This window comes from Lycorma delicatula, chromosome 4, assembly GCF_047948215.1.
Source record: "Lycorma delicatula isolate Av1 chromosome 4, ASM4794821v1, whole genome shotgun sequence".
Classification (NCBI taxonomy): Eukaryota; Metazoa; Arthropoda; class Insecta; order Hemiptera; family Fulgoridae; genus Lycorma; species Lycorma delicatula.
The window spans coordinates 27,962,077-27,984,422 of NC_134458.1; the positions used below are offsets into that span (position 1 = coordinate 27,962,077).

Genomic DNA, 22,346 nt, shown 5'->3' on the forward strand with positions numbered 1-22,346 from the left:
TGAGACCACTTTTATTCAATTTCTTAGATCAAAAACCATAAGGAAGTGCCAATTTACCTCTAGATTTGTTTCCCAAGAATTTTAGTACGGTTTAATTTCACAGAGGGAGTAGGAAGCAGGGCTAAATGTTTCTCTCACGAAACTCGCTAACGAACCATTTTCTTACCTATGTGTATATGAACTTTTTTTCTTATTTTTGGCTATAGAATCATCTCCTCAGTGATTGCCTAGCAATCTGGAATCATTCTATATATATATACTTTTTTTGGCACTGTATGTAGTAAGTGGGGTTGTATAAAGTTATTACCGGTTCAACAATGACGAATGAGCCATGTTTTTCTGGATCTGGTTCCTTTAAACCCTCTAGTTTTCTGCAAACAATTGGATCTGCATTCATGTAATGAGGAAATGATACTGCTACTGGAAAATCTGAAATTTAAAATTTAAAAGTCAGTGAATAAAATTATAAAACAAGGCTTGATGTGTACAATAAGTCTGGTGTTTGTAAAAATACATTTTTATTATTATTTATTTAGATAAATTTAACTAAGTTACATGATACATTTACATTTTTAAGTTTATTCAGCAGGGCTTTATTTGTAAACATAAATAGAATTCTGTAATTCTTCATTCTTATTAGGATATATAGATTGCTATAAAAGTGTTAAAAAATTTGTATTATTTTCTCGTATCCCCCCGTCCAGTAAGTGAAGGTTTCCTCACTCAAGAAAAAAAGGAATAATTTTTATTATTTTTAATACAAATAATTCTTTATTTCATAGTTTTTTTAACAAAATAAAACTGAATGAAACATCATATAATTAGTCTTCAAAAAAGTTTTAAAGATAATTTTGGTAAGTTTTTTTTATGAATACTAGTCTACAGAATAGATACAACAATCCAATTGGTGCAATCAATCCATTTGTTTATATTTATGGAGATGGGGATTTTTCTGGTCTATATTCTTCTATACATACTTATTATTTTTGGTTTTATTAATTTATTCATTCAGTTTTTTTTTTAATTTGTCATTTATATATGTACTATTGCAAGTTTTTAGCAACCTACAACATTTTCTAATTCATTCACAGAGATGAAAATACACTTTATCAATTTAGCAGAGATAGGGTTAAAAGTAAAAGTATATAATGCTTAAAAAAAATTGTCTGTCCATACTCAGGTTGATAGCAATTATTTTGTTAATAAATGATGCAGCTACATTAATCTTAATATTTACACTTTTTATGAGTAAAGCATGATCATCACTCAGGACAGAATGCTTCAGAAGGGGATATTACATAATAACTCTTAACGGGATATACAATATCAATACTGTCTAGTCTTTGTATAATGATTGATGGTGAGCGATTTGTAATGATTGATTGTTGTGAAGTTCAAACCAACCTTAACGACTAAATATAACTTATTAATTTAAGAACTTCTCCTTTATACTACATATCAATGGCTTTTATGAATTGATGTCTTGTATATCTTCAACTACTGGACTAAAATATTTAGATCCTAAATTGGTAAAAGTTAATTAATTAAAATTCAGTGGATCTGTAAACTGCCAACATCAGATTAAACAGTCATTGTCAAGAGAAACAACAATGAGCTCTTTTATTGATGGATTTACTGTATTACTAATGTAATATTTATGATTCACATCTTCATTCTTCAACCATTATCCAGAACACATCTAGTCACTCTGCAGCAAAACATGCAGCTACTTTGTGCATATAACATTGTCATATTATACATATCTTAATCAACAACTACACTGAAGAATTTAATACAATAAATAAAAAACTCAGCAATTATTATTGACTATGTGTCTATATATATCTGATATATTTTACATAAAATACTTAAAAAAGAAAAATCAATAATAATACACTCAGTGACAAAAAATGGCTAATGGAAGGGCTGAATTGTAGTCCTGAAAATATTTTATAGAAGTATACTTCTAATTATTTGGAAAGTGAGTTTAAAATGTTGTTGTACACCAGAGAGCAGTAAAAATAATCTATATGATAACTGTGTATAAGAAATAGACAAATGTAAACATTTTTCACATAATTTTTTAAACAACATAATTTTTAAAATGTTCTCTATAGTAAAACAAATTAAATTAAATTATAATTATGATTTTTACCATAATAACAAGGTGAGGCATCATTTAGACCTGTAGGTAAATCAGGATATCCTGGTTTATTAAAGCATTGCGCCGTATGTCCATCTGTTGGTTGTGAAAATACATCCATTGGCAAATCAAAACGATATGCTTTCATTCCAAGTTTATACAAGGCTTCTATTTATGTACATAAAGAAATATAATTACTAATGTAAAAAAATATTACAAAGAAATTTTAATACCTTTCTAAAATACTTCTTTATTTATTAACATACAGTACACACTGCATTACTTTCAAAATCCATAATAAGTGATATGATTTTATTAACTACATTGTCATCTCTTTAGTATTAGATGACAAAAATCAACAAAATAAATCAGTTTCATTACACAGGAATTAAATGCCTGCTTATTTGTGTGAAAGATCAATAGATCAAGAGTTAGCTGTTCAATTAAACTTCAAGCCTATTGGTTCCTTACTTACCATTCACTATTTGTTGTAAGGTGCAACTAACAACACAACTTGACTTGATGAATCTTTATTGTGGTACAGCTTCATTTATACTGTTATTGTACGATTGAGTAATGCTAACTATGGATTTTGACAAAAAAAGAGTTGCAGAAACATTCAGATTATCGTACAGTTCCAACACTTATAGCTTAGATTATGAAAATTTTCATAATGAGAACTGGTTCTCATCATTAGGCTGGAACAGTAAATTCTACTGCTAACAATTTTCCAGTAGAGGAGGTACCATTAGAAACCATTTTTGTCTTTGTTGTTCAAGAGGCAGCTAACAAACCGCATTCATGAATTGTAGAGGAAGCTGAAAATATTTATTCTGCATGGTAAAAAGTCTAAAAAAAAGGCTTCAGTATGAGTGACAGATAACCACTGAATATGAATAATCTCAATCCCCATTTTGGAAGTCCATCTCATGGGGTGATTAAATGTTCCATATCAAAAATGAGCTTATCAACATTGAGTTGAACTGGCTGTCAAATTATGTGATTAGATTCATCTAGAAGGTGTTTTGTTGGCATTTAAAGTAATCATTTTTTCCTTGGGAGAGCAATTACTTATGCTAATCACCAGTTTAGTTTTCCTTAGAATAAGTAATGTGAATTACTTACTTAAAAAGCTGAAGCAATTGAAAGTTAAAAGATTTATTCAAAGGCAAATACTTATTTTGTCTTTGGGAACTGAGATTTGATTACTTGAACTTTGTTAAGTGAAAGTAAGTTGGAATTATCTGTACTAACAATAAGGGGGGAAAACGTGTCTAGAGAAATCTGAAACCTAAGAAGAAAACCTATCTCCATGTAATTGTAATAAATAATTCAGAAAATTGCATCCTAGCAGCAGAATATAATTATTTATTAAAAAAAATAATTATAATGTACACACTGCTTATTCTTTTATCTTTTTTCATGTTAAGCACTTTTACATAATCTCTGCTTTCTCAGTACATGTAAAATTATACATTTTAGATTAAAAACATATCTTAAAAAATTAAAATTTAGAGAGGTATGCTCACTGTCTCAGTAGTTAATATAAAAACACATATAATTCCAGATGAAATCACCTGAATCAGGAGCTAAGAATAAAAGTCAATTCATATGTTTACTTTACTTGGTCTATAAAACCAAGTACCTTGTATTAGAATGTGATAATGAGTTTGCTTAGAGCCTGATAAGCAACTTCATTTTTTTATCAAATAACTAATGGGGAGCACAAGCTCAAAGCCTTGTTTCAGAATATTATGTTTTACTAGCAAAACAGCCATTGCAGTTCTACCAATCCACTTTTTAGTATTATTTTTGACAATTCTCAAGTGTTCTTACACTCACTAGGAATACTTACGAGCTTTCAGTTCACCAGTCAGTTGCTGGTGTCATTAAAGACACATAATTTTGGAATACATATATAGTATTAACAGGACTTCTGTCTTTCATCTTTCTAATCCATGATTGCTTAAAGAATTGCAAAAAAAAAATAAATTCATAATAATTCAAATATTTACGACGCCTTGGGTCTTGAATAGGCAGTAAACTGTATTTCTCTTAACCTTGTGATTCTGAAACAATTGAAACTTGCATAGATGACTTAATTAATTTCTTCTAGTTGTTTTTCCTACTAACCACATTTCATTGCCAAAAGCGTAACACTCCAACCATATTATTTAAAGAAACTGTAGTATTTAAACCACAGTATTTTAAAGAATTTCTTTTTAATTTCTAAACTTTTGTTTGCTTTAGCAGATTTATTTTCCATAGCAAGCTATCCTTGCTTGTAACATTATTCTTTATTATTATTATAATAATTTATTCATCCACCAATCTAAATTTCAGACCTTAGTTAACACAATCCTGTAACTTGTAATATATTATCTTCTACTATCCTAATACTTAATTCTTAATAACTGTTTTTTCTATAACATCTAAATATATTTGATACGTTTCACCCATCACAAGTCATCATTTTTGCATAATTTCTAACTTAAGTTTAAGATTTAGTCTTTGTACTTTTGAAGCTTACCTAATACTATTTTTAATATTATAATAAACATTGTATTGTTATAAATATAATAAGACCAAGAGATTAAAAAATAGAGTATAAAAAAAATCTAAAAAAAAGAAGGTGCATATTTGATATAAAAAAACATAAAAAATATCATTAGTAAAAAAGCACATGATAAGAATAATATTTTAAATAATTATTTTTTTAATTCTACTGACTTTTAAAATATAAAGGTGTTACTCGGCACATAGTCTTACGCAGATATTTTAGAGTATCATTTTTCCTAATTCCTTGGTGATAAGTAACACCTTCAGTTGAACCTTGAACTGTATCACAGGTTTCATTCTGCCAGTAACCTAGTCTTGACTCACCATTGAATTGATCAAGTGTGAAAAATCTTCTTCCATTATGTGGCCCATAATATACTGTCACTTCATCAGAAAATTTATGATAGATCTAATGGAAATAAAATTTGATTATTTACAATTAAAATGTTTTTGTCCCACATTTTATACAATCATAATCTTCATTACTTAAGTTTTTAAATTAAAAATTGATTTAGCATTCTACAATATTTATCCTCCAAGCAACATGTGTTGTTTGATTTTGCCATTGATAAATAGCAGGTCAGTTAGCCTTTCTATAATGCAAAACCTATTTTATTAGTTTCATAGAGTTGTGTGAAAATATATCAAAAATTTATTTTTTAAATCTGAGTGTTTTAAATTATTTAGAATGAAGCAGTCTACATATTCAGTGGATAACTGAAATAAATTGTTTTTGGTAATAAAAAATATTAGTAACAAAAGATTTCCAATAATTATTTTTTTAAAGAATTGTTTTATTTATTAAAACCGGGGTGTGATCATTTTTATTACCAACATTATTTTTTTGTTATTGCAAAAATGAATTAGTTTTTTTTAAATTCAAATTCAATTTCTTTAAAAATTCATCTAATAAAAAAAATTACAAAAACATTTTTTATATTGGATATTTTTGTCATATAAATAGATGTAAGTTATAGCTTTAATAGTAGAATGTAAAACAAATAAACTAATAGAAGACAACAGTAAAGCGTTCCCAATTTCCAGCAACCAATTGTATACAAACCTTGATTTGATAAAATTCATAAAGAATTTGTTTTGTGGAGGGAGTCAGATGAAAAATAATATTTGATTTTGATTCCAAATTTCCTAGTGTCTTCATCTGACAAGAATGTGTTGTAAATATTTAAGTATTATCAGAATATTTGTTAACTGGCGGCAGGGTGCATATAAAAACAAAGATATATTTTATTTTGTAGCTGCTACATCTTTATTTGTGTGAAGAGATATAAGGTAACTTATCTGTGTCCAGTAACTGTTAAATAGATTATATTCCTTTTTACCCTTAATCAGTACAGTACACAGTAAAAGGTTTTACCACAAAATTAATTCTGTTTTATAACTGTACCATAACCATAATGTCCAAACAATATGCCCTGACTGAATCTAAGCTCTGTGTACATATTGGAAAGAATTCAGAGCGTGTTAAATATAGTGGGAGAATATATTAGTTGTTAGCAATAATACAATGCAGTTTCACATGAAGTGATTTCAGGTAATAATTGATAAAGAATAAGTCTAATGAACAAATAATTGAATGATGTTAGTTTTCAATCAACAACTTTTATTATATGAACAATATCTATTAGTAGCACGGGCGGTCATACAATTTTATATGCACCTTATTTGATCTTTTCGTTATCCAAATATTTGAAGTTTGGATACAGGCAGTACTTTTCTTTTCAAAGGAGCACAAATAAACTAAAAATATTTAATATTACATGTTTTAATAAGTAATTGACATTTAATAATAAATTATGGTTGGTTGAGGAACTGGATACCATAGATTCAGTTTTTAAATTTAGTTTCAGTAATTTTTCCCAATTACCTTTTGCTGTATATTATTTTTTCTAATTACCCATGCATTTTCTAAGTCATGACACACATATTACATTTTAAAACTTTGCTTCTAAACAAGGATGGGAAGGGAGGCCGTAACTCTTATAATGTTCTTATAATGCCTATTATAATGCTCTTATAATGATTGATACCTGCAGGAACATCAATCACTGACTTTGGTAATTAGATGATAATTTCAAAACTACATATTTTAAAAATATTGTTAAATAACTGTTTGTAATTAAATTATAATTACATAATTCTTCACTAAAAGGATACATGTGTTTTATTACATACACAAAGTACTTATAAGTAGGTTAATTGTGGTAAATTTGTAATTCATTCCTGTTAGATATGTAGCAAATGCTGACTCTACGGATCAAAAAGTAGTTTAACGCATTCACTTTATCTTTGTTCAAAACTATGACATTTTTGTCTATTGTAAAATTTGTGCCATTGGAGTAGTTCAGTTTTTATATTTCTAGGGTATTATGTTTTTTGATAAATATTTTCTGTGTGTAATAGATTTTTTCTGAGACTACATTGTACCCAATTTTGTAAAAAATTTACAGGTTATTTTTTTCCATTAAAGACAATGAAAACATGGTTAACAAAATGTTTTTAAAGAACTTCAAATTATTTTCACTTGTCTTTGTAACCATCCACAGTGATTAGTGATAATGTTTTCATGCAAACATTGCCTAATTTAACTGTCACTGGTTTTACTATTATTTTTTAATTAAACAGATAAGTAAAAGGAATGCGCCCAAAAAGTGTGTGTGTATGTGTGTGAATTGAATTGTATCTGTTTATTTGTACACGTTGTGTGTTTTTGTGTGTTTATATATTACACATGTTCATATGTGTTAAATCAGTAAATTTTCATTGAACAAATAATTTAAAAGAGCTGGAATTAGTTCTATAATTCTCAGGTTAAGAAATGTTTCTAATTTATTACATTCCAAAAGTTTGCTTCTGCTCATGTAACAGAGAGATAATGCCTGTAAAACTTTCTTGATCTATCCCTTATTCTCTTCAACCCTCTCATTACCAAGTGGGGTAGTCTGACTACTCGAGGTTGATTTTTTCCCAAGAATAATTTTATCTGAAGAGATACATACTCTGGTTTCATGACTTTGTCCTAAAATGATTGAAATTGTATTCACATTTTTTTGTTTTTGCTTGGTATGAAATATCTTATCTTCTTATTTATCAAAAATGAAGGTTTTACAAAATATTTCTTTCATTCATTTTCGTTATTTAATTTTTCCATTGTTGAGTTTTACCATACATCGATTGTTTAGCTCAAATAACATATATTGTTCTTTATTGTTTCAGGTTACTTATAATCATTTGCTTGGGTTACCTATCTGTGTCTTCTGTGAATTAGACGTTCACTGTTGAGCTGAAATTACATAAGTCCAGATTTCAACTGCAAGTAAGGATGCCCAAAGGACTATCTAGAGAGAAGATATTGGAATTGAATGAAAATATGGAACCTCTCGACAAAAACCATATCACAGCAGTAGGTGAAGTTAAAGATGAAATATCAGAAGATAATACATTCACGTGAGCAAGTAGAGGAAGTTGAAGATATTGGAGATGTGTTTGTTTCTAGAACTGGGCTAGAATTTTCCAGTGAACCACCAAAAGTTGTGCGGCGCCGACTTCACAACATTTTGAACATAACACCTGGCCAATGAATGATGGGTAAATATTCAGAAAAATAACAGTCATTTTTGTTATATATTTCACCAGAAATTGTGAGCGTTATTGTCGAGGAAATGAAAAGAGAAGCACAAAGAGTAATTTCTAAGGGAAATGCAACTGATTCGTCCAAAAAAAGGACATGGAAGGATGTAAGTGCAGCTGAAGTGTATGCTGCATTAGCAATTCTTATAACGGCTGGTTGAACTCATGAGCATCGCACAAGCACTTCAGATCTGTGGGGAGATAATTTAGCTTTTCAGCAGCCTTTCTTTTCTGCTGCCATGTCAAGAAACAAATTTTTGTTCATATTGAAATTCTTGCAATTTGACAACAGAGATACAAGATTATAAAGAACTGAAGAAACCAAGGACAAGCTACAAACCATCAGGGTAGTGTTTGACATATTTCAGTCTAATTTTTGTAAGAACTTCTATCCTCATGAATACGTTACTATTGATGAGCGATTAGCAACATACCGAGAAAATTGCCCTTTTAGGGTTTATATGAAAAGTAAACCTGGCAAGTATGGCATTAAAATTCGGGGTTGTGCCGATGTGAAGAAATCTTACTTACTATCGTTCCAAGTTTACACAGGGATGGTGGACAACGCTCGAGAAGTGAATCAAGGACAGAGAGTTGTTTTGGATCTAATGGAACCATTGCTGAATAAAGGTAATGGCGTGACAACTGATTTTTTTTTCGCCAGTTTTCCCTTGGCTGTTGAACTACTAAAATGAAACATGATATTGGTTGGTATTCTGCATTCCAATAAGAAAGAAATTCCAAAGGAATTTTTGCCCGACAGAAAGAAAGAAGTTCAATCTTCAATGTTTGGTTTCACAACTGACTTGACTATAGTTTCCTATGTTCCAAAAAGGGGCAACAGTAATCTTACTCTCTACTCAGTATCTTGAGAGGCAAGTGAGTGGTGAAGAAAGTGAATAGACCTGAAATAATACTTCATTACAACAAAACTAAAGGTGCTGTAGATAATGGAGACAAAATGACAAGAGAATACAACTGAGTTAGAGGAACCAGGCAGTGGCCACTAAGACCTTTCATGGAGATGGTAGATACTGCAGCACTGAATGCATATATTTTGTACACACAAATATTTCCTGAGTGGCAGGAGAGTAATCAGAGCCGACAGAAACTTTCATGACTGAGCTGGCATTTGAAAGAGCTAGAAATATCAACGGTCTTCATAAGGATGTACAATAAGGATGGTATTGAAATTTTGACAGCAATGATCCAACCCCAGAGTTACACCAGAGTCATCAACACCACAGCAATGTCAAGATTGCACGAGAAATGAAGATCGTAAATTAAGATTCTGTTGTTTAATGTGCAAGAAACCTGTTTGTAATATACACAGAGAAGAAACTGCTATTGTGAAGTGCATGTTGTGCAAACAACCTGAATGAACAGTTCAAAAATTTTATTTTTTATTTTGAGGCCAAGTACTAGTTTATTGCAATGACAGACATTTTTAATTTTACAGGTGTCCATTATTGAATTTCTCTTGTGAATGATATAAAATTTATTGTACTTTGTATCTATGTTCAGTTTATATACTTTTAGTAATTTGGAAAACTGTATTTTAATAGTAAATAAAGCTATTCATTGAAAATAACAGAATCTAAAAACAAATATTACACTAAATCACAAAATTGTATTGAGGTAGTCAGATTAACCCGCTTGGTAAAATAAAGGTGTCGAAAAGCTTGGTGATGGGAGGGTTAATCGCCTCATTATAACACTTTTTATAGGAAATTTTCTATGATCAGTTAACAATTCTGATAACACGATTAAATCACATTGCCTGTTATGAACTGTTATGATTGTTTGGAATCCTTTATGAACATATATGAATTCAGAAGTTTTTTGTATGATGTCTGTCTTTTCAGAAATCATAATAGCCTTTAACAGACCAGACATTTTCATTGATCATAATAACAAACAAGACCAAAATTGAGTGAATAAAGAATAAGTAAAATAAGGAATAGTTAAGTAAAAATGTATGTAATAATGATCGCATAGATGTAACCTGAAAAGATCATTAAAATAACTAGCTCCTAAAAAAAAAATAAAAGTAATCAGATTTCTAATATCTTAATATCATAACTATTGAACCTAGTATATTTTGAATAATTAAATGAAATTATGATTTAGCAAATTGAAAAAAATAAACTAAATTTTTTTCTCTGTTCTTGGTTTTGCAACTTTTTATACAAAATGTTGAACGAGTATGTGATATTTTAATGAGTCTTAAAAAAAAATAAAAAAATACCGGAATTAAGAATGATTAAAATTTATTACCTCACAAGGCTTCAGTTTTCAACAAGTCGAATATGTTATCCAATTTTATTCATATTTATTGTCACTAAAAACTGGCACTTGCTAAAGTAACTGGTATATTGATTGAAAAAAATTAATCACATAGTAATTAAGTTAATCACATAGTATGAGCAAATAAAGATAATGAAAAAGTATTTAAACACGAGAATTTTAACAGTTATCTACAAAAGAACAATCTGTTTACAGTAAATAAATATCTTCATATGATTTTTGAGGCTGTTATAAAAACATCCACCATTAACACTGTCTAACACAAAATTTTATTATAGTACTTATTAAATAGCATATTTTGCTGAATTCTAACTTATAAAATATAACAGGAAAATTTATCATAGCAGTGGAAAAGAGCAAAAATATTTTCAAAATATTTATAAAGTTATGTCTATATTATTTTTAAATGTTACCTTTAATGTGTACCTTTAATAGAATAGAAGAAAGATAAAGTTACATTATAACTTATGGTTCCTATTATAAAGCGTTAAAATTCTAAATAACATACCTGCTGCAGAATACCCATGTTATCTACTGGAACTAAATGAGGAACAATAGATCGTGCTACTCTTACTAGTGGATCACTAAAATTCCAAAAATAATTATATACTGTTGATGATAATATTGGTTGCGAGTCCAATTTATTTAGTAGCAGATTAAAACCAATCTTTGTTAAAAAATTAGCATCCCATAGATATGAAGACATACCCTAAAATAACAATGAAAACTTAAGTATAGATCAGAAATAATATGTAAGTTAAATTCTAAAAAGATAGAAAATTATTTGACAAAAAAATACACTCTCAAAATAATAATAAATAGTTAAAATAGTCCTCCAGACCTGATCCAGACCCACATCTATGAAGTTACATCTACGCACATGTCCAGGACGAGCAATGATATGGTACTTCTGTACTTGCATTTATGTCATCAAATGGGGCAGTGGTGTAGCTCAGGGTCAGGCAGTACTCCCCAACCCGGGTTAAATTTGTGGGAGGTGGCTGACTGGTGGGGGTACTCAGGTAGGATTAATGATCCAGGACATGCCCAACCATCTCTCCACTTGTACCTTGCAGCAGATTGACTGGCATCACTTTTTTCATGGAAACTTCAACTTCCACAATTTCTGGAGCAGAGGGTCCACATAAAAACCCTTGTCTTGGAGAGCCTTTGTCTTTGCAAGTAAAACAAAGGAAGAGTGTGGAATTTTGTGATATTAAAAAGAAAGATCGAACTAATTTTCCACCAAAGCGTAATGAAGCCTTGTCAAAGTATTAGGTGAAAAAGAGGAAAGAAGGAAATTTTACTAAGATCAGTCCTTTTGTGATTGCTCGAGGGATCACAGAAGCTGCAGGAGGACTTGTAAGGAGACAAGGATGACTACTGTGGGACTGTTTGTTGAAACTGTCACAATCGTCACTGCTACTCAAAGCCAAGAAGATAGGACTTATAAACATTGAGGTTATTCCATATGGTATGCTAAATTCGTCAAAGAGAGGAGTTGTGTGCAGGGATTTGCTGAACTGCAGAGAAGATGAAATTGTAGAGGAAGTCTATGAACAAGGAGTTGTTGCATGTTGATGACTGAACACACGATCAAACAGAGAAGTTTTACCTTCCTCTTCGCATGTTTTGATGTTTAACAAACTCAAGCATCTCGAAAAATAAAGGCTGGCTTTCAAAAAATGGATGTTTGTCCATTCATCCCCACTCCACTGTGGTGTTTTGGATGTCTAACTGGTGTTTTGGAAGCTAACTGAGAGATATGGCTGGCTATCAGCCAGATTAAGGCTGCAAGCGCTTTAATGGTGGACAGGTACTTGCTGGCATTCAGCAGCCTAGGTGTGGCAGTGAATTGCTGTCTTTGACGAGATATATTTAATTATTGATAGTCATTTATGTTTTAGTAGTTGATGGGATGCACCTACCCATTTTAGTGATATATGAATAGCGGGCGGTGGGACACACAAGCGAGTGGTGTATGGCACCACGCTTATTTTGGTCACGCTTTTAGGTTAGCTCTAGGAGCTAGTTAGGACACTGGTCGCTAAACTGTTTCGAGGCTCAGTAGCTGTTTGTGGCACAGACATTCGGTCTTATGCTTTAGGGTGACTGAATGGAGTGGCGGCAGGAGAAATGTCAAGCAAACAAAAAAAAATAAAATAAAAACCTCTTAGCAACTTTCATTAAACCATTTTTCTTCTGCTTTTTCTTCAGACATAGCTCCTTTTGCTCTAATCTCAATTTTTTCTCCAGAGATATCCATATGTCTCCCACCTCAACTCTTCTTTCTCTTCCCAAAGCTTCAAAAGACAGTTTCTAATCTCTACTTACAATCAAATTTGATTTTTAATTATCAACATCAACTGCAGCACATTTTTACGTTACTGACTTCAGCTTCACAACTAAACTTCCTATCATCAGAAAATGGCTTCTTATTACCAGCCTTTTAAATTGGCCAGTACCTTGGGTCAACTCTACTCTAAGATCCAATAGGAAAATCTATTTTTTATATAAATAAAAATAAAATAATAGCATGTTAATTATTTAGAAAACACACTTTGTGAGTTTATTGAAGAAATTCTTAATAAAATTGGTAAAACTAAAAACTATAGTAATTTTAAAATGGAATTCAATATCCGTAGTCTTGAAAATGTGATACTAAGGTATGTTTTGTTACTAGATGTGTAAAATGCTACATAGTGTAAATGTTACTACATATTGTAAAATGTACATTGAAATTAATTTTCAAAAAGTAATTACTTTTTTATTATTTATAGAAACTAAATGAAGAACCACTTTTTCAGAAGATATCCAAAACACCAATAAATTTATTAATTACAATTGAGAGCTGGCTGAACTTTATTGATTATAGCCGAGCAGTTATAGCAAGGCGCTTGCGAAGGGGAGTAGATGTATGGCTGTAAGTAGAGGAAAAAGCGCCATGCTAGAACGGCTCTGCTACACTTTCTTTCTTTCTAGTATTTGGATGTAACTTTCTATTTGATATTCATATTTTATTCTGTGCTATACTAAACCAGTCTTTTCTTTAAGTATTTATAATATAATATCTATCTTTTCTCAAGTATACTCTGCTTTCTTTTACCTCAAATGTTAACTGTTATTCTAATCCATTTTCATCTTTCATTCCTGCATTATGCCATATCTACTGCAGTCCACTGTTCTACCAACTGAGCTACCAGAGGATGTATGCCATATCTGTTACATTTTCTCATCTATTTGGAATTTTTCATATCTGTTACAAATTCTTCATCTAATACCCTCAAATTTCAACTGATTTCGTAATCAGCCATCCAGCTATTCCTTTTTCTGTTTTACAACTTTATTCCACCTTCCAGTTTCAATAACAATATATTTTTAACGTAAATAAATAATTATTACAGGAATAAAATATTGATTAAATACCCTTGCTTTGTTTTATTTTTTTGATAATATTAAATATTTTATATAACAAACTGAATATAATTTCAGCTTTAATGGCCAGTTTACTTCTCTTTTAATCCCTTCTTTCTTTATATGAACAATACTAATAAATACTTCACGATTGTTTACAAATTTATTTTATAAAGTATACATTTATTATTTTATCTTAAATATACTTACTAATAAAGCAAGATTTGGTACAATTAATGTAGCATTTAGTGAAAGCTCATTTAATTCTGGAAAAAAAACTGCTGTCCTATGTGAACGATAAGTCATTGTCCCATTGTCATGGAACCGAACGTCTGAATGCTCTAATTTTTCCCTGTAAATTAATAATTTATTTATTCATTAGTATAACTTAATGCATATTTTTCTAATATCACAGTGTTGCTAAATTTATGAAATATCAGTATATGCTGACAAGAAACATGCAAAAACAATTCTAAAAATACGGCTTCTGTAATCATAGTCCTAACCAGAGAAGTGCACTGGGAAAGAATTTATTTATTGGGAATATTCCCCAAAAAATAAATTCTTAGAAAAAAATTGGAATTTTTTAAGTAATTTTTTTAGCCTAGATGTGCACTGAAGTTCATTTCAAAAAATTTACTTAAGCCAGATACATGTTTGTACATCCTTCACTTATATTCTGATCCTACTTACCCACACATAAAGAAAACAGCCCTGACCATCTAGATGAATGAATGAAAAAAAATTGATGATAAAGAGTGAAAGTGCACTTACACTGAAAATAGGGTAGGATTATTGTTTTGAGCTATTCATAAAACAATAGAAAACAATTCAGGTACCATTCTGTTAGGTAAAAATAAAATATCAGGACTAAGTTATGTAAGACATCTGTGCTCCCAACTCATTTTGCATCTGATTTATTAAATCCAACCTCCTAGGGGTCAAATCAAAGGCTACTACATTGCAATGGCCACCTTCTCAAAAAAGTGAAGAGGAAGGAAGTGGAGAGAGGGATGATGGTGGTGTTCGAAGCCTTTTTCTTTCTTTTTCCTGTTTAGCCTCCGGTAACTACCGTTTAGATAATTCTTCAGAGGATGAATTCGGATGATATGTATGAGTGTAAATGAAGTGTAGTCTTATACATTCTCAGTTCGACCATTCCTGAGATGTGTGGTTAATTGAAACCCAACCACCAAAGAACACCGGTATCCACGATCTAGTATTCAAATCCGTGTAAAAATAACTGGCTTTACTAGGACTTGAAGGCTGTAACTCTCGACTTCCAAATCAGCTGATTTGGGAAGATGCATTAACCACTAGACCAACCCGGTGGGTTTAGGTGTTCGAAGCCTGCACCTGCCAGTGTCAACACCAACCCCTTGAATCATTGCACAAGTAAAACAGTACTGGTAATCAATGCGATGGCCGCATACTCACACCAGTTCAATCATTCATTTGTTATTTCATGTATTTTCATCAATAAATTGAACTGCTCTAAAAAATGAATGCACTCATCATCAAAGCATGATGTCAGTATCTTTGCTGATTGGCATTGCCTCATAACTTGGCTAACTTGGATGTCTAACTTCACATGTGATTAATTTTTGTGTGAATCATTCTGTCTTGAATCTGTGTTCAACAGTTCTTCACTTCACATTTTTTGAAGCAGGTTTAATAAATGGAAGAAAAAGAAACTCTGTATGCGAACACTTCAAAACGATAATAAAGAACAAAAAGATGTATGTATGCAGCTAAGAACTTCATACATCATTATTAATGGTTAACTTTACTCAACAATCTAGGGCAAGGCACAGACATAGTGAGCATAGCTAAATTTTTAGTTGAACTAAGTTGGTCGGCCGCTATAAAGGTTAATTCTTAAAGAATGTGATTTAAATGTTATATATATATTAGAATAACTGTTTGGTAACTATCAGAATTAGATTGTATAAACTTGCTTTACTAAAGTAATCACCAACATTAAAATAGTTAATCAAATTATAATAGTTAATATTCACTTATTGATGAGTTGAAGCATACCATTTGACTAATTCATTAAAACTAAAATTATGTATTCACTTTTCTCAATCTGTTACATGGTGTTTCCAACATAAAAAACATAAATTTACCAACTACTACAGATGATTAATTTATTACATACTCGAACACGTCTCCTTAAATTTGTATTTGTTTTTCCTTTTCTTTCTAAAGACCTATTTTAGATCAATAACTTTTTTATCTTTTGGCTTTTCAATCAGTTTCCTCGTATATAATTAGTTACAAAACCATCATTTACATACCTACTATTTGGCTTTCTTACTCTCACTGATTGTCTAGGTTCTATTTCTTTAATCTCATCATTAGTTTTATTTTCTTCAGATTCACTATTTGAGTCTGATTTTTTACTTTGGTTTGATTTATTTTTATATTCATAAGTTTATACAACAATAAAAATTGCTTGTAGCAACTGGCTATGAACATGGATGCTGATGACTTATTCAAACACCATAAAGAGGTAAAAAGTAATGTTTTAGATGATGAGGGTTTTTGAGTTCTTGTGGAAAAAATGATTTTATTGTTAAAACCAATAAGCAATGCAATTATTGTCCTGGAAGGCAAGAAATACTTAATTCACAAAGTGCATGATACTTTAAAGAATCTCTAGAAAAAGATTTTATTGGTTTTTTTAACTAAACAGCTTCCTCTCAAGTGTGGAACAAAACAATTTACGTAAAGATTTTCATGAGAGAATGAAGACATCTGTGGGCCCAATTCAATATGCATCTGATTTATTTAATCCAACTTCCCAGGGGTTAAACTGCATGACCGAAGAGTTAATTGATGGAATGGAGTTTACTGACCAAATAGCCCAAAGAATGATCGTGAATGAGAAATCTGTTAGGCTGGAATTAGCAGGATACAGGAGCAAGAAAGAAAATATCAGGACTAAAAATTCCTGTGAGGTCAACAGAAAGCATGGCTCCCCATTGAGTGGAGGACAGGACTAATGATGAACAGAACTACAGCTAGTTACATTTTATAAGCTCCAGCAACATCAGTGGTGACAGTGGAGCTTCAGTTATTTTGGTTTTATCTACTATAAAAATAGAAATCACCTAACAATGAGAAAGGGCTGGGAAAATCACATTTATAGGCTACAGAAAGATCCCGATTATGTTTCTCAAGGAACTTCAAAAGCCACTACATTGCAATGGTCACCTTCCTAAAAAAGTGAAGGGGAAGGAATTGGAGAGAAGGATGATGGTGAAGAAAGAGGCGTAGAAAGTAGTAATAGTGAACGATGAATTTTGTAATCAATGTTAAAATATTGTAGTAATTATAATTATTAAAGCAATTCATGCATCCTTTTTAATTTTAAATATTAAAGTATTTAAAGTAAAAATACCTGGTTGCATTATATTTAGGCTAGTACAAATATGTCTTTTATGACTCAACAGCAGGAGACAAACAGTGGCAAAAATGTGCATTGTCTATATTTTACTAGTATATATTTTTAGAGAAAGGGGAGGGTGTGAAATATAAATTCTCACTGAAAATAATTAATTCCCGGGAATATTTTCCTAAAAGAAAATTACCAGGAATTTACTCATCATTAGTCCTATCTCATAATGGACACAAGTTACACTGAAGTTAAACGTTTTCAGGAAAGCATAATAGTGATTACAGAATTTTTTCAAAAAATGTCTACTTATGGAATCTGAGTCAATGGGAATTGGTTATCCGATTAGATACAATTAGTTTAAATACAATTTTTTTCATACAGACAAAAATACTGAAAGATAATTAGGAGTTGCCAAAGGGTTTCAACAAAAAATTTCAATAAACTAAAATAAATAAACGCATAAATGGGAATCTTATTCATTAAATTTTTTTTTAATGAACATTAAGTTCTGTAATTACTGTAAGGAAAAAATTATTGTGGGTCATGCTAAGGTAATATGTTCAACATCTAATAAGAATAATTTTCATTTTTTTTGAACTAAACTCTTTCATGAGATAACAGACAGGGAAAGACTAACTGCCAAAATATAATCGGGCTCAGAGCTTGTTATAAAGCTGTGTATTTAAAAAGAAAAATAATTAACCACTACTATATACAGGAAGACACTCTCAACCAAACCTTTCTAAATAAAGGGTAATTTATTTTATTAGCTTTTCAAAAATATATGAAGTTCAGTTTCATTTTTTTCCCAGAAAAGTGCTTAGACCCTAATGAATTTGGTATCCCTACTAGTAGGACACTTCATCACTTGTTTTGGATAAAGTTAATTGATATTATTCTTTATAAAAACAGCAGTGCATTTGGAGAAGATATCTCAGTCTAAACATAAAAAATCACATGGTTCTTATAAGATAATAAGTTTTAGACTAGTCTGATTTCTTCCAGATAGTTACCTGCTAAGAAAGTATAATAATAAATTAAATTACACAAATAATTTTTAGAGCTTAGTAAACTAAACAGTATGAACAGGATTCCTACTTAGACAGGTCTTACTATAAATTTATCTCAATTAATGAATCAAATAGAATAATTAAACATAAACAGGAGCTGACTTTGATACCTAAAGATTTTTGATTTTTAATTACACGCGAACTATTGACAGAATAATAATAATGTTTGTATCATTTATACATTTTAAAAATTTCATCATATTTAATCATGCTATTTAACAAGTTTTACAATATTTATTATATTGTAGGGATATTTAATTTTTGTATCTGACCAGTTCTGTAACTGATCACGGGTTTCAACCAGATAGTTAGATGTTTAATAGAATCCATAATTAGATTGTTTTTTGCATTATATATCATTATTTTAGCATTGATAGTATGTGAAAGCTATATTTAAAAATCAAGACTGAAGAAGAACAGAATGCACTGGTGAGTTCCATTTAATGGCACTGGTGAGTTTCCAAGTAAACTTGGAAATTCACCTATTAATACTAATTTTTTTTTTGTCTTCAGTTATTTGACTGGTTTGATGCAGCTCTCCAAGATTTCCTATCTAGTGCTAGTAGTTTCATTTCGGTAAACCTCCTACATCCTATATACCTAATTTGTTTTACATATTCCAAACATTGCCTGCCTGCGCAATTTTTCCCTTCTACCTGTCCCTCCAATATTAAAGCGATTATTCCAGGATGCCTTAATATATGGCCTATAAGTCTGTCTCAGACTTTTTCAAATGATTCTTTCTTCATCAATTTGCCACAACACCTCTTCATTTGTCACTTTATTCACCCATTTGATTTTTTAACATTCTCATATAGCACCGCATTTCAAAAGCTTCTAATATTTTCTTCTCAGATACTCCGATCGTCCAAGTTTCACTTCCATATAAAGCTATGCTCCAAACATATACCTTCAAAAATCTTTTCCTGACGTTTAAATTAATTTTTGATGTAAACAAATTATATTTCTGACTAAAGGCTCGTTTTGTCGGTGCTATTCAGCATTTTATATCGCTCCTGCTTCGTCCATCTTTAGTAATTCTACTTCCTAAATAACAAATTTCTTCTTCCTCCATAATCTTTTCTCTTCCTATTTTTATATTCAGTGGACCATTTTCGTTATTTCTACTACATTTCATACTAATACTTTAATACTCATATCGATAATAATCAATAAAATAGAAGGTATGTTACTGTATCTAAATTAATTTAAGAAATATATTTAATAAATAAATAAACGTCCCTTTACTTACATGTAATTGTTTTGTTTGTCGCTGAACATTTCATCCTATCTTCTAGGACTTTTTCCTTTGAACTTGAAATCCATAGTTAATGTTGTAGGCGATGACAAACAAAACAACTTGCACAAGTAAAATGTTTATTAATTTATATAAAGTTTTGGTTGCAAAACTTTATATAAATTAATAAAGTTTTGGAAATGTATATTAGAAACCATGTTTCTAATATCTATTAGAAACCATTATATACTTATAACCATTAAACCATTATAACCATATATAATTTATTAGTATCTATTAGAAACCATGTTTCTAATATACATGCTCCAGATTGCAAATTTAAATAACAGTAGTTATTTAATAAAAGCTAATTTAATTAGAAAAATATATTACAATTTTTTTAAAGAGTTTTTTAAGTTGTGCAACAACCTAGCTTGCAGAATCATCCCATTTTCAGTTCAGTTTCAGTTTACCATCCACTAGTATTAATACTAGTGGATGTATTAATACTTAGATTGGCCGACCAACCTAAGGATTGAGGACCACAAAAAAAGATTGAAATAAATCTGAATTTCTGCATCCTCATTTAATGCCTATTTAATAATTGCATTTAGGTTAAGTTTTCCTATGCACGGCAATAATATTTCCCTTGGTAGGATTTACTTCATCTTGTGTATTTTTACTCTGCCTGAATGTATCAGGATATGTAAATTTCTTTCTGGTAAAAAATAAATAAATAATTTACTCAAAGAATTTTTATTTTAAAACTTTAAATTTTGTTTTGTATTCCATTCTGATTTTATTTACTCTATTATTATTATAAATATAATTTTTTGGTTTTTAATGTATATAAATTTCAAGTAACATCATCTGTGGGGTCATCAGGCACTAATGATGACAGCATGCAGTCAAACTATACTCAGTGTAGTTTAACTTCTGTGATCTACAGGAACTGGTTTACTAAACATGGTTATTGACATTCTATCCTTACAGTTTCAAGGATCTAATTCTCTGAGATGTTCAAGTGTTGAGAAATATCAGATTGCAAATCGCATGTACTTTAATTTCATCCTAAGACTTATTTTTAAAAATTTTATTCCTTCACTACTTTATTCCTTCCTACTACTATTTTATTCCTTACTACTTATTGCATCACTGTTATTTTGTATGATTATTATTATTTTCATGAATTAATATTAATTCATTGCATTATTTCTCTTGAAAAATTAATTAATTTGTTGCATATAAAGCATGTAACACACAAGAGACATCAACTGGAGTCTCTTTCTTGAAAGTAATATTGTTGCTATACAGCCTGTCCCATTGGTTTTTGCAAATCAGCTGATTTCAAAGTCCAACGTTCAAATCCTAGTAAAGGCAATTACTTTTATACAGATTTGAATACTAGATCGTAGATACCAGTGTTGTTTGGTGGATGGGGTTCAATTAACCACACATCTCAGAAATAGTCGACCTGAGACTGTACAAGACTACACTTCACTTACACTCATACATATCATCTTCATTCATCCTCTGAAGTAATACCTGACAGTGATTCTCAGAGGCTAAACAGGAAAAAAAGCCTGTCCCATTGGTGAACCAAGTGAAAATGCCAGTAGTAGAGCAAAATGTTATCGCAACTCAGTGGTTTTAGCATACTGATGAGTAATAGTATATTGAGCACAATGAGGAAAACAAAGAAAACTGCTTCAGCAAGAAAACTTCAGCAAAGAAAACTTCCCTAACTTGCTAGGGAAGTTGAGAAGTGAAGCATTCTGGATGCTTGTTATTTTTGAAAATGGCTATGGAATTTTCAGGTTGTGTATTACATTAGGTCAACTATGTTTGTTCATGGCACTTAACAGATGTATTTTGATGCGGCTCTGATTAAGAGCAGCATCAAAATATGATCCATCTAGGAAAATGCTAGAGCAATTCCTTTTCTGAACTGCAGAAATATAGATCTAGTTATTCTTGACTTAATTTACATTATGTTAATTATTATATTTAACAGAATAAAATATTTATTTATTATATTTAAAATCATATAAAATTATTACCTGAAAATATATGGCCCTATTTCATCAAGTCTTAATTTTTTTTCTGAACCATCTAAAAATGCTTCAGCATTAGTAATATTAAAAACATACACACGCAGTAACACTTCATCTGGAGGATTCAGCCACCAATCATAAGCTGGAAGACCTCTCACCATCTTAAGACGCTTGAAAAAAACAGATAATATTAAAAAAAAAACTTTGAATTATTTAGAAATGATAATTGTGTTGTTTTTTTTTTATTCCTGAATAATTAAAGTAAAATTTTAATGTTAATATCTTACATAATTGAACAAACTTTCTCCTCATTACTCTCTGATTAATTTATAGTAAATATATTGGCCAATTATAGCATAACCAAGGACACAATCTAAATGTGACCTTGGTTGTTAACCCTCAAAAACCAGCCTCAGGACCAGATAAAAAAACAGAATTAATTAAACTTAATTTAAACAAATTATTTATTTGTTAATATTTTAGATTTATAATTTCATGCATTAAAATAAAT

At 30.2% G+C, this 22,346-nt stretch overlaps 1 protein-coding gene and 1 long non-coding RNA gene across 3 annotated transcripts in view; one reads left to right on the forward strand and one right to left on the reverse strand.

The window, feature by feature from the left end:
* Positions 1-9,868, forward strand: part of LOC142323228 (uncharacterized) — a 44,066-nt gene extending 34,198 nt beyond the window's left edge. Inside the window, exon 5 of the long non-coding RNA XR_012756056.1 lies at positions 7,937-9,868. This is a non-coding gene — a long non-coding RNA (uncharacterized LOC142323228). The remainder of the gene's footprint in view (positions 1-7,936) is intronic.
* The window catches only part of LOC142323227 (scavenger receptor class B member 1-like), a 222,397-nt gene that overhangs the window by 10,138 nt on the left and 189,913 nt on the right, over positions 1-22,346 (reverse strand). For both annotated transcript variants that reach the window (XM_075362588.1, XM_075362589.1), the window contains 6 exons: positions 21,842-22,005; positions 14,282-14,423; positions 11,166-11,366; positions 4,874-5,111; positions 2,156-2,311; positions 308-429 (listed from right to left, as the gene is read on the reverse strand). In XM_075362588.1, the coding sequence (XP_075218703.1) occupies positions 308-429; positions 2,156-2,311; positions 4,874-5,111; positions 11,166-11,366; positions 14,282-14,423; positions 21,842-22,005 (1,023 nt within the window). The remainder of the gene's footprint in view (positions 1-307; positions 430-2,155; positions 2,312-4,873; positions 5,112-11,165; positions 11,367-14,281; positions 14,424-21,841; positions 22,006-22,346) is intronic.